Source organism: Cetorhinus maximus, chromosome 3 (assembly GCF_964194155.1).
Source record: "Cetorhinus maximus chromosome 3, sCetMax3.hap1.1, whole genome shotgun sequence".
NCBI classification, from domain to species: domain Eukaryota; kingdom Metazoa; phylum Chordata; class Chondrichthyes; order Lamniformes; family Cetorhinidae; genus Cetorhinus; species Cetorhinus maximus.
Window position 1 is genome coordinate 18,179,227 of NC_135881.1, and position 13,832 is coordinate 18,193,058.

The 13,832-nt window shown below is 43.5% G+C and overlaps 1 protein-coding gene across 1 annotated transcript in view; it reads right to left on the bottom strand.

Moving 5' to 3' along the window:
* obscnb (obscurin, cytoskeletal calmodulin and titin-interacting RhoGEF b) overlaps positions 1-13,832 on the bottom strand; it is a 691,209-nt gene that overhangs the window by 150,771 nt on the left and 526,606 nt on the right. Inside the window, exons 62-63 of the mRNA XM_078536828.1 lie at positions 3,412-3,687; positions 2,833-3,105 (exon numbers count right to left, since the gene is read on the bottom strand). Coding sequence (XP_078392954.1) covers positions 2,833-3,105; positions 3,412-3,687 — 549 coding nt within the window. The remainder of the gene's footprint in view (positions 1-2,832; positions 3,106-3,411; positions 3,688-13,832) is intronic.

Genomic DNA, 13,832 nt, shown 5'->3' on the forward strand with positions numbered 1-13,832 from the left:
ATATACTAAAAGTTATGGCAGTAAATAAACAATGGAAAAACAGTTAAACAAGGTTTTCAATAAAAGTACATTTAATTAAAAACAAAAACTCAGTGAGAAAGATCCATCCCTTGCTTACTAGAAAGGTTAAATATAGTACTAGATTTAAAGAAAAGGCTTATAATGCTGCAAAAAAAAAGTTATAAGCCTGAGGGTTGGGAGAATTTTAGAAACCAACAAATGGTGACCAATAAGTTGACAAAAGGAACAAATAAAATTTGAGAGTAAACTAAGCAGGAATATAAAAATACATTCTAATAGCTTCTACAAGTATATAAAAAGGAAAAGAGTAGCTTGAGTAAGCTTTGGTCCTTTAGGTGCAGAGAGAGAAGAAATTATCATGGAGAGAGCAAATGGCAGCATACGGACTCTGAAGAGTCATACGGACTCGAAACATTAATTCAGTCTTTCTCTCCGCAGATGCTGTTAGGCCTGCTGAGTTTTTCCAGCATTTTCTGTTTTTGTGTCTGCTATCCTTGTTCTTCTAGGTGTACAGGTTGTGGGTTTGGAAGGTGCTGTCAAAGGAGGAAGTTAGCTAATGTAACACTGCCATTCAAGAAAGGAGGAAGAGGGAAAACAGGGAACTACAGGCCAGTTAGCCTGAAATCAAGTGGTTGGGAAAATGGTGGAATCTGTTATTAAGAAATCTTAACAATCCATTCAGGAAATCATATTATGATCAGAGGTAACATTGTTTTACAAAGGAGAAATTGTGTTTGACAGGTTTATTAGAATTTTTGAGAATGTAATGAGTAGGGTGGATAAATGGGAGCCTGTAGGTACAGTACTACTGGATTTCCAAAAGTTATCTGATAAGGTGCCAGGCAAGATAATATGCAAGATAAAGGCTCATTGAATTGGGAGTAATATTAGCATGGATGAAGGATTAGGTAGTGGACAGGAAGCAGACAGTAGGGATAACAGGGGCACCTGCAAATTGGCAAACAAACTGGTGGAGTGCTGCAAGGATCAATGCTGGGACCTCAGCTATTTACAATCCTATACTAGTGACTTAAATGAAGGAACTGAGAGTAATATATCCAAGTTTGCTGACAATACAAGGCTAGGTGGGAATGTAAGCTGAGAGGACAAAAAAAGACTACAAATAATATAAACAGGTTTAGTAAGTGGGCAACAATGTGGCAGGTGGAGTGTAATGTGGGAAACTGTAAGGTTATTCACTTTGGTTGTGAGAATAGAAAAGGAGAATATGTTTTTAGAAGGCATGAAACTTTTACATGTTTATGTTCAGAGAGAATTAGATGTACTCATACATGGGGGATAGAAGGTTAGCATGCAGCTACAGCAAGCAATTCGGAAGTCACCTGCCATATTGGCATATACAGGAGATTAGAGTATGCGAATAAGGAAACCTTGTTCCAATTGCATGGGGCTTTGGTGGGACCACACCTGGAGTACTGCGAGCAGTTTTGGTCTCCATGGGCAGGATTTTCGGGTCATCAAACGCAGTGGGCGGGTCCTGGAATGGCTGGGAAACAGCCCGCCACCCACATTTGGCCCCCCACCACAATTTCACACTGGCTGGCCAATTAACGGCCAGCCAGCATGAAAGGTCCACTGAAAGGCTCAGCGTGAGGGTGGGAGGAGGGCAAGCGCTGACGTCAGTGCGGGCGCGTAGGAGTATCTTAAGGTAAAGAACTGTCTCAGGGAGCTGAAGAATTTAAAACCAAAAAATAAGGATGTAAAAGTGCAGAAAAAAAGTCCACACATCAGACTCACTCACCTAAACATATAGATAATAAAAATTCTGCCAAAAAATATTTTTATTTTAATTATATAAATTATTTAAATTATATTTTAATTGATATCGGAAACCTCATCCCGCCCTTGGATGAGGTTTCCTCAAAAATCTGAAGGTCGCCTGGCCGATTCGCCTGCCTTCAACTGTAATATTGGACGGGCAGCGAAAAATCACACTGCTAATTGAAACGTTAATGGCCTTAATAGGCCTCTTAATTGTCGACGGATGCACTGCCGGTTCTTGCGCGTGCCCGCCAACTGAAATATCGTGCGAGTACACAATGATATCGGGATGCTCACCTGACGTCATCGCGCGCTATTTTACGCCCGATTGGGTCGGGCGGGCACCTGCCCGCGAGATGTAAAATTCTGCCCCATATCTAAGGAAGGATATACTTATATTGAAGGTGGTACAGCAAAGGTTCACTGGGTTGGTTCTTTGAATGAGAGGATTGTCCTATGATGATGGGCTGAATAACTTGAGCCTATACTCTTTGGAGTTTAGAAAAATGAGTAGTGATCTCACTGAAACATACAAGATTCTGATGGGGTTTAATATGACAGACACTGAGAGGTTGTTTGTCATGGCTGGTGAAGCTAGAGCATTGGGGTAAAGCCTCAAGATCAGGAACTGGTCATTTAGGACTGAGATGAGGGAAAAATTCTTCACTCAGAGGGTTGTGGATCTTTGGATCCTCACTTGTTGAGTATATTCAAGGCGGGGATAGATACATTTTTTGATCTCTGAGAAATATGGGGAGTAAGAGGGAAAATGGAGTTGAGGCAGGAGATCAGCCATGATTGTATTGAAAGGCAGAGCAAGCTCGAGAACTGCATGGTCTACTCATGTTCCTATTTCTTATGTAACATGTCAGGCAGTCCAAGAACACCAGCCAGCCTCCTATGGAATATAACATAAGGATTTAGCACTTTCTATTATCAGGCTGTTCACTCAAAACTTTCAAAAGCTTTTAAACAGTGTAATACATCAACCTTGCATAATTTAATTGATGTCAACATCTAGCACCTTACCAATAACAGTTAGTTTTGCTGATGTAATGGCATCTCTTGAAGCAAATGTTATTTCTCCAGAATGATTAAATTGGGCATTCTTCAGTATGAGTTTGTGAGTGTTCTTCTCTGCCTTTGTTTCCCAATGTTCATCTGATTGGATATCAGTTTCATTCAGATACCAGCTCACTTCAGTAGTAGGGGCCACTTCATTCAATACACATTCAAATTCAGCATCATTACCTCGGACCACTTCAGTATCGCTCAAATTCTGCAAAATGCTAATGTGCCATCCTATACAAAGGAAATATATAAATATTACAGATACACACCAAACAAAATAGTGTCCTTTGTTATCTTTGCGACAAATATCAAATTAGTCAGAATTCAAGTGTAAGTTATTTTAGTTTAACCAATTATAGGAAAGGAATGTAGAGTTAATAAAAATTCCCAGACCAATACCATGGCAAATGTATGTAGAAAGAATCAAATAATTTTTCTTCTCTATTGTTGTAATAATTGAAGATAAACTAATTGTAGAGGACTAGTTTCCTCTTGATTACCTGGAGAAAATTTTAGACCATGGAAGTCATCTTTTACCTTTAACAGTTAGATAGGCTGATGACATGGCATTTCCAGATACAAAGGTCACTCGACAGCTGTCTGAGGGAATTAAGTTCTTTAACAGTAACAGATGTCGTTTTCCAGCTTCAAGGATTGCCATTTCTACATTTTCAGACTGTGTAATGGCAATGTCATCCATCAGCCACTTGTAATCATGTAACTCTGGCCCGGACAAGTGGCATTCAAACAAAGCTTCACCACCTTCTGACGTATCTACATTTTCCAGTCCTTCGAGAATATCAGGTTGCTTTGCTGATTAAAGGAAATACAGATACCTATGTGACTTACAATACTTTAATATTATGCTTTTTAGAACAATCTTTTATTCCTCAAAGTGAGGGATATTCAAGCTTAGAAATAGAATACAGAACCATTTCAGATACACAGTGCCAATATGAAACACTTCCAGGTTAAGTATAGCATGATTAGGCACAGAATAAAGCCTCTTCTAGTCTGCCCAACAATATGCCTTACTCTCAACCTTAGAAAAAATAGCTACTGCACAAGAATGGTATTTTCTACTTTAAGTACCAGCCATCTTATGATTTCTGTGACTGAGAATTCCAATCTGTGTGGCACTAGCTGTGACCCAAAGCTAAGAGGAAAACAGCACTTTTCAATTCATTTTAACAAAAGGCTTTGCACTGTAGCAGAGTGGATTGATTTAAAATTGGGAGGGAGTATTTTCTTGTTAATTATCAAACATGTTAAATTATAAAAGCAACAAAAAGAATAGAAATGTTATGTCAGAAGATTAATGGAGGCTATACCAGTGTGCACAGAATAGTGTGTGGACGTTTGTCTTGCATGATGGTGCAAAATGTGTGGTTTTGGTTCGGCTGCCTGTTATAGGCAGCACCGGATATTCAGCTCCATTGCAGCCAATGGAATTAAATATCAGGCACTACATAACTGATCTGATATTACCTGTTTTGTGTCACAGTCCAACACTAACTTCTATTCCTGGATCAGTATAAATTCATTAATAGAAATTTAAATCCTCAAACAATCTGGGTAATTGTTGCAAATATTCAGTTCTAATTTCTTTGCCAAAAATGATGAAGCAAGCCAAGGAAAAATCAGTACATTTAGAGGGAAAAAGAACAGCAGCTGTGCTTTTCTCCACTGATTCTGATGTAAGTGCTTATCTATTAAATTAGGGCGCAATGAGTTCAATGGGCGCACATGCATCGAGGAGGCTGACAGCGGTTCAGGAGCCTTTTTGTAATTGAAATGGGCTTTGGCAACCAGGATTAGCATTCTGCTTCCAGGTTTCTTGACCAATCGGGAGGGCCTGCAGGATGAAGCACCAAATCTGTCAAAGGAAGGATTTCTACTGAAGGGACCCAAGCAAGGGTGGAGATGTACATTGGTTCCTGCTGTGTTAATAACCACAGAAATAGCAATGAGATCTGGGAAAGCTGCCCCAGGTCTCAGACTGAAGGTTCTCCTGTGGGATCCTACGGACTGAAGTGAGGTGATGTTTGTCAACAATGGGAGGAAATGGCTACCTTCTCCAATAAAGCAGGAAAAGATGGAAGTGGCTGAGGAAGTGACCAGCAGGAGTATAGTCCCCAGGATTGGATACAGTGTGCTGAAAGGTTCAAGGATCTCAGGAGAGGCGTGGAACAGCATTTTCAGGTACCAATCCTCACATTCTGACTTTCCCAGCATTTCTCTGCATAACACACCTCAAACCAACACAACTTGCTACTCCACCCATTCCTCTCTCTCCAGGAACATCCTCACGACCCCAGCATAACAAGCAACACTCACACTCCCCTTATTTTTGTGCCATCTCACACCCATGCTTCACAGTCACTCTCCACAAATACTATCCTTCCCTCTCCACACAATTCATTTGTCATACACAGAACTCTGCGTTTTCTCCTTGCAGGAGAGAGCGCAGAACTGCAGGGGGAAGCAGAGAATCGGGGCTGGGTAGAAGAGGTGCATCCTTTGTAACCCACCTTTACAAACACTGGCAAAGCATGCCCATCTGCTCATCTAGTTCACAAGCAGAAAGGTATTGTTCCAGGAGGCTGCACATCAGTGACAACCTGCCGTGAAAGCCTGGGCCTTCTGAGACTCACTTATAGAATCAGAAAATGGTTATAGGACAGAAGGAAGTAATTTGGCCCGTTGTGTTCTTCTCGGTTTTCTATTTTTTATACATTCATTCATGGCATGTGGGCATCGCTGGCTAGTCCAGCATTTATTGCAAATCCCTAATTGTCCTTGTTCAGAGGGCATTTAAGAGTCAACATTGCTGTGGGCCTGGAGTCACATGTTGGCCAGACCAGGTAAGGATGGCAGGTTTCCTTCCCTAAAGAATGTTAGTGAACCAGATGGGTTTTTACGACAATTGGCAATGGTTTCATGGTTATCATGAGACTTTTAATTCCAGATTTTTATTTCTGTAATATACTCAGCTAATTCCACTCCCCTGCCTATCTTTTCCCTTCAGATAATTATCCAATTCCCTTTTGAAAGGCCTGGTTGTCTGCCTCCACCACATTCTCACACAGTGCATTCTAGATCTTAAACACTCACTGCACATAAGTTTTTCCTCATATTGCCTCTGGTTCTCTTTGCCTTAGATTGGTGTCCTCTGGTTCTTAACCCTTCTGTAACTGAGAACAGTTTCTTCCTACCTACTCTGTCCAGACTCCTCATGATTTTGAGCATTCTCCTCTCAACTTTCTCTTCTCAAAACCCCAGCTTCTCCAATCTATTCACTTAACTGAAGTCTCTTATCCTCTGGACCATTCTCAACAATCTTTTTTCACATTCTCAAATGCCTTCACACCCTGCTTAGTGATTTGGATGTAAATATGGGAGGAATGATCAAGAAGTTTGTAGACGGCATAAAAATTGGCTACGCGGTTGATAGTGAGGGTTGCTGTAGATTGCAGCAAGATAGCAAGGACTGATCAAGTGGGTAGAAAAGTGGCAAAGTTTTAAAAACCAACAAAAGATGACCAAAAAATAATAAAGAGGGAGAAAATAAACTTTGAGGGTAAACTGGTAAGTTTTAATATAAAAACAGACAGTGAGAGCTGCTTTACAAATATAAAATGGAAGAGAGAGGCCAAAGTGAACATAGGCCCCTTGAGAATGAGGCTAGGGAAATAATAATGGGGAACCAGGAAATGGCAGAGGAGTCTTCACAGTAAAAGACACAAATAATTCCAAAAATACTAAATAATCAAGGTGCAAAAGCAGGGGGAGGAAATAAATACAATAACTATCTCTAGAGAAAAAGTACTAGGGAAACTAGGATCAGTGTGCTTGCACACGAGCAGGGGAGAGACCTCATCCTGAGTGAGACACAGCCAGAGTGAGTGTGGGCATTGGCAATTTGGTGCACAGTGGGAATTCGTTGCAGAGGGGAAGAGGTGCTCTTTGCATTTTTTCTTTGCTATCCAACTTCTGAAATCTTCAGAGAGTGGTCTTGCCCTGCGGCAACAATAGAGGCTACAAGGGAGAAAAATGACTGGTAAGTAGCGGATAAGTATTTACTACTTTAATCGCTTATAGTTTAAGGTTTTTTTGTGGTTTATAGTTTGTATATTCTGTAGTAACGAGGATCAGGGAAGAAGGGCCCTAGAGTAATTGATTTAAAAGGTTTAATTTAAAAGGATACGTCATGGGAGGAAAGCTCAAAGCTGTGGTGTGCTCCTCGTGCTCCATGTGGGAAGCCAGGAACATTTCCAATGTCCGGGACCAGCATGTGTGCAGGAAGTGTGTCCGGCTGCAGCTCTTGGAAGCTCAGGTTTCAGAGCTGGAACGGCGGCTGGGGACACTGTGGAGCATCTGCGAGTCTGAGAGCATCGTGGATAGCACGTTTAGAGAGGTGGTCACACCGCAGCTGAAGGGACATGTGGCAGGAAGGGAATGGGTGACCACCAGGCAGTCCGAGAGAAACAGGCAGGTAGTTCAGGAGTCCCCTGGGGTCCCACTCGCAAATCGGTATTCCATTTTGGAGGCTGATGAGGGAGCTGGTTCCTCTAGGGAGTGCAGACAGAGCCAAGCTTCTGGCACCATAAGCAGCCTGTCTGTACATGAGGGGAGGAAGAGAGGAAGAGCAATAATAATAGGGGATTCTACAGTCAGGGGAACAGATGCCACTGTGGCCATCAATGTGACTCCAGGATGGTGTGTTGCCTCCCTGGTGCCAGGGTCCAGGGTGTCACTGAATGCCTGCAGGGCATCCTGAAGGGGGAGCGTGATAAGGCAGAGGTCATGGTACATGTTTGGAACCAATGACATAGGTAGAAACAGGGATGAGGTCTTGCATCAAGAATTCAGGGAGTTAGGCTGTAGACTGAAAAGCAGGACCGCTCGGTTTGTAATTTCTGGATTACTCCCTGTGCCACGTGCTAGTGAGCATAGAAATAGGAGAATAGCGCAGATGAATACGTGGCTTAAGAGTTGGCGCAGGAGGGAGGGTTTTAGATTCCTGAATCACTGGGACCGTTTCTGGGGAAGGTGGGACCTATATAAGCGGGATGGCCTACATCTGAACCAGAGCGGGACTAACATCCTTGCGGGTGGGTTTGCTCATGCTGTTGGGAGGAGTTTAAATTAATTCAGCAGGGGGAGGGGATACACAGGGCTGAATTTTGCCATTGATGGGCGGGAGGCCCTGACCGACTCGGTGGCGGGCGGGCAGCCGATCGCCACCGCTGAAACGGGCCCCGCCACCATTTTAAGTGGGCGGGCCAATTAAGGCCCGACGGGAAGCGCTTCCTGTGCGGGTAGGGGGGGGATTCCCCAAATGCCAGAGTGGGCTCTTTCGCGCATGTGCGCGAAAGAGCGCACATCTCCCTGAGGCTAAGTGTTCGCTGAAAGGTTTTCAAAGTTTAAAAATAAAAAAATCAAAAAATCATTAACATGTCTCCCTCATGTGACAATGTCACACGAGATGGGACATTTTAATAAAGTGCACAAAAACTTTAATAAACTTTTTAAAAACCGACATGAAACCTCATCCCGCTGGTGGATGATGTTTCATGTTTTTTTAGAAGCACGCCAGGGCTCCTGGCCTGCCCGCCAGCCTTAAGGTTGGACGGGTAGGTCCTTTAATTGTTTTAATTACCCTGTCAATGGCCTCAATTGGCCACTGAGAGGTCAGCGGGTGGACAGCTGGTTGCGCTGAGCCCCCGCCTTCCTGAACATTTAAATGGGGCGGGATGACGTCGGGAGTTCCTCCTGACGTCATCCCGCGTCATTGTCGCATCGGCGTGCGGGCCCCGCCCCCTTCTCGCCAATGGAAAAATTCAGCCCAGAAGGTAAGCAGAATAGGGACACATCATAATACAGTAAAAGAATCAAGTCAGAGGGAGTACAGTTGTATTAAGCTTCAGGGGAGTAAGGCAAGGCTGGATGGCCTCTACTTTAATGCCAGGAGTATTACAGGTAAAATGCAAGAGTTAAGGGTGAGGATTTCCACGTGGAATTGCGATATAGTAGCCATCACTGAGATGTGGTTGAGGGAGGGGCAGGATTGGCAGCTCAACATTCTGGGATATAAAGTCTTCAGGCAAGACAGGGGAGGGTGTAAAAGAGGAGGAGGCATTGCATTATTAGTTAAGGAGCCAGTTACTGCAGTAAGGAGAGGATGATATCTTGGAGGGGGCATTGAATGAAGCTTTGTGGGTAGAGTTTAGGAATAAAAAAGGGGCAGCCACATTGTTAGGTGTTTATTATAGACCCCCAGATAGTCAGCTGGAAATTGAGGAGCAAATATGTGCACAATTTGCGGAGGTCTGTAAAAACAATAATAGGGTAATTATATTAGGTGATTTCAACTTTCCCAACATTAATTGGGATAGACATAGTGTTAAGGGCTTGGATGGAGTGGATTTCTTGAAATGTGTACAGGAGAACTTTTTAGGTCAATATGCAGAGGGTCCAACAAGGGACGGCGCAGTGCTGGACCTAATTCTGGGGAATGAAGCCAGACAGGTGGCTGAGGTGGTGGTGGGGGAGCATTTTAGTGATAGCGACCACAACATGGTACAATTTAAGCTTGTTATGGACAAAGAAATCGACAAGTTGCAAAAAAATGTTTTGGATTGGGGGAGAGTGGATTTTAGTAAAATAAAACAGGATCTGGTCAAGGTAGACTGGGAACAGCTACTTGTGGGGAAATCTACAGAAGAGCATTGGGGGGGAGGCGTTCAAAAAGGAAATGGGGAGGATACAGGCTCAACATGTTCCCTCTAGGGTGATAGGAATGAGTAACAAGCCCAGAGAACTATGGATGACCAGAGATATTCAGGATACGATGAGAAGGAAAAGAGAGGCTCTTAGCAGGTACAAGGGGAGCAAATCAGCGGAGGCATTAGTGGAGGACAAAAAGTGCAGGATGGAGTTTAAGAAAGCAATTAGGAGAGCAAAGACGGGATTTGAGAAAGCTCCGGCTGGTAAAAGTAGGGAAAATCCCAAGAAATTCTCTAAGTATATCAATGGGAAGAGCAGGGCCCATAAGGGGCCAAGGGGGCAATCTATTGGTGGAGCCAGATGACATCGCTAGAGTGTTGAACGAATACTTCATATCAGTCTTCACCCCAAGAGGATGAAGGTATGGAACTTGGGGAGAGGGACTGCGAGGTTCTTGAGCAAATTGATATAGGCAGTGACAAGGTAGTAGAGGTCTTGGCAGGCTTAAAAGTGGACAAATCTCCAGGTCCAGATGATTTGTGTCCCAGACTGCTGAGGGAGGCAAGGGAGGAGATCGCAGGGGCTCTGACCCAAATTTTTAATTCCTCTCTGGCCATGGGGGAGGTGCCAGAGGACTGGAGAACAGCTAATGTGGTTCCGCTATTTAAGAAGGGCTGTAGAGATAAGCCAGGGAACGACAGACCAGTGAGTCTCATATTAGTGGTAGGGAAACTATTGGAGAAAGTTCTGAAGGAGGGAAGCTATCTCCACTTGGAGAGGCAAGGTTTGATCAGGGATAGTCAGCATGGCTTTGTCAGAGGGAGGTCATGCCTAACAAATTTGATTGAATTTTTTGAGGAGGTGACCAGGTGTGTAGATGAGGGTAGTGCAGCTGATGTAGTTTATATGGATTTCAGCAAAGTCTTTGACAAGGTCCCACATGGGAGACTTGTAAAGAAGGCAAATGCACATGGGATACAGGGTAATTTGATAAGGAGGATTCAAAATTGGCTTAGTTGTAGGAGACAGAGGGTGATGATAGAAGGCTGCTTTAGTGACTGGAAGCCCGTGTCCAGTGGCGTAGCACAGGGATCTGTGCTGGGTCCCCTATTATTTGTCATTTATATAAATGACATAGATGACTATGTGGGGGGCAGGATTAGTAAGTTTGCGGATGACACAAAAATTGGCCGGGTTGAGGGTCTTGGGCTACAGGAAGATATAGACAGGATAGTTAAATGGGCAGATAAGTGGCAGATGGAATTTAACCTTGAAAAGTGTGAGGTGATACACTTTGGAAGGAGTAATTTAACAAGGAAGTATTCAATGAACGGCATGACACTAGGAAGTTCTGAGGAACAAAGGGATCTTAGCCTGTGTCTCCATAGATCTCTGAAGGTGGAGGGGCATGTTAGTGGGGTGGTGAAAAAGGCATTTAGGACACTTGCCTTTATCAATCGAGGCATAGGTTAAAAAAGTAGGGAGATCATGTTGGAGTTGTATAGAACCTTGGTGAGGCCATAGCTGGAGTACTGTGTGCAGTTCTGGTCACCACATTATAGGAAGGATGTGATTGCACTGGAGGGGGTGCAGAGGAGATTCACCAGGATGTTGCCTGGGATGAAACATTTAAGTTATGAAGAGAGGTTGGATAGACTTGGCTTGTTTTCGTTGGAGCAGAGAAGACTGAGGGGCAACCTGATTGAGGTGTACAAGATTATGAGGGGCATGGACAGGGTGGATAGGGAGCAGCTGTTCCCCTTAGTTGAAGGGTCAGTCACGAGGGGACACAGGTTCAAGGTGAGAGGCAGGAGGTTTAGGGGGGATGTGAGGAAAAAACATTTACCCAGAGAGTGGTGACTGTCTGGTATGCGCTGCCTGGGAGGGTGGTGGAGGCAGGCTGCCTCACATCCTTTAAAAAGTACCTGGATAAGCACTTGGCACATCATAACATTCAAGGCTATGGGCCAAGTGCTGGTAAATGGGATTAGATAGGTAGGTCAGGTGTTTCTCACATGTCGGTGCAGGCTCGATGGGCCGAAGGGCCTCTTCTGCACTGTGTGATTCTGTGAAACTAATGGGGCTAAAGGCCTATAAGTCCCCTGGACATGATGGGTTGCATCCTAGGATATTAAAGGAAGTAGCGACAGAGATAGTGGATGCACTGGTAGTAATCTTCCAAGAATCCTTAGATTCTGGAAAAGTCCCAGAGGATTGGAAAAATGCCACTGGAGCACCCTTATTCAAATAGGGAGGAAGACAAAAAAACAGGTAACTCTAAGCCAGTTAGCTTAACATTCAGCAGTGGGAAAATGTTAGAGTGTATTATAAAGGATGTAATAGCAGAGCATTTAGCAAATGCATAATATATTCAAGCAGAGGTAGCATAGCTTCATGAAGGGGAAATCATGCCTGGCAAATTTATTAGAATTATTTGAGGGGGTAACAAGCAGGATAGATAAAGGGGAACCAGTAAATGCAATTTCTTTGTATTTTCAAAAAGCATTTGATAAGGTACCGCACATGACGCTACTTAATAAGATAAGAGCTCATGGTGTTGGGAGTAGTATATTAGAATGGACAGAGGATTGGCTAAGTAATAGGAGACAGAGGGTTGGGATAAGGGGGCATTTTCAGGATGGCAACCTGTATCTAGTGGAGTGCCACAGGGATCAGTGTTGGGGCCTCAATTATTTACTATATATTAATGACTTGGATGAGAGAAGTGAATGTACTATCGCCAAGTTTGCAGATGACACAAAAATAGGCGGGAAGGCAAGTGGTGAGGATGACACAAAGAGTCTACAGAGGGATATAGACAGGTTACGTGAGTGGGCAAAAACTTAGCAGATGGAATATAATGTGGGAAAATGAAGGTTATGCACTTTGGAAGGAAGAATAGAGGAGCTGAATATTATTTAAATGGAGAAAGACTGCAGAAAGCTGCCGCACAAAGGGATTCAGGGGTCCTCGTGCATGAATTCCAAAAAGCTAGCATACAAGTTCAGCAGGTAACAGAGAAGGCAGATGGAATGTTGGTCTTTATTTCAAAGGGAATGGAGTATAAAAATAGGGAAGTCTTGCTAAAACTTTACAAGGCACTAGTTGGACCATACCTAGAATACTGTGAACAGTTTTGATCCCCTTATCTAAGGAAAGATATAATGACATTGGAGGCAGTCCAGAGAAGGTTCACTAGGTTGATCCCGGGTATGAAGGGATTTTCTTATGAGGAGAGATTGAGTAGATTGGGCCTGTACTCACTGGAATTTAGAAGAATGAGAGATGACTTTATTGAAACATATAAGATTCATTGGAGGCTTGACAGGGTAGATGCTGAAAGGTTGTTTCCACTTGTGGGAGAGTCTAGGACTAGAGGGCATAATCTCAAAGTAAGGAGTCGCTCATTTAAGACAGAGATGAGGAGGAATTTCTTCTCTCAGAGGGTAGTGAATCTGAGGAATTCTTTCCTGCAGAGGGAAGTAGAGGCAGGGTTGTTAAGGCTGAGATAGACAGATTTTTAATCGGTAAGGGAATCAAGAGTTATAGGGAAAAGGCGGGAAAGTGGAGTAAAGGATTATCAGGTCAGCCATAATCTCAGTGAATGGTGCAGCAGACTTGATGGGCCGAATGGCTTATTTCTGCTCCTACATCTTATGGTCTTATGGTCACCCATGAATGGGAGCAAATGGTCTGTGCAATTGCACTGATGTTCAGACCAAGCTTTTCAGCATGTACAACACCATCAACATTAGATAGCAGCAGAAAGCTCACAACATTTCTAAAAGCTGAACAACAGCCAGTAGAAATCAATCAGCAACTAACAAGGATATATTTGACGACCCCTTTAAATAGTGCTGGTGGGGAGTCTTTCCTGTTGCTGAATGTATGTTCTGCTATGTGCGTTTAAGATAGGGCAGTAGCTGGAGCATTAAGGTCAAAAATGGCACCACTGTTGTCAAACCAGCCTTATATGCTGAATGACCATATGATCTGCCTGCTCTACATATTTCTAGTACATGCTCATAATGCTCACACCAAAATGGTGTTCAGTGTAGGCTGCATCAAAAGTGTGCACGCACAGCGTGGATGCCATTTTTCACCCAGAACAGCATCTGCAGTGCTGAATATATGGGCATTACGGAATTAATTCTGCAACCTTGCTTCCTAAAGGCCATTGGTGGATATATGGCTTCCTGCTGAGGGCCCTTCTCTCTCTTATTGCAGCT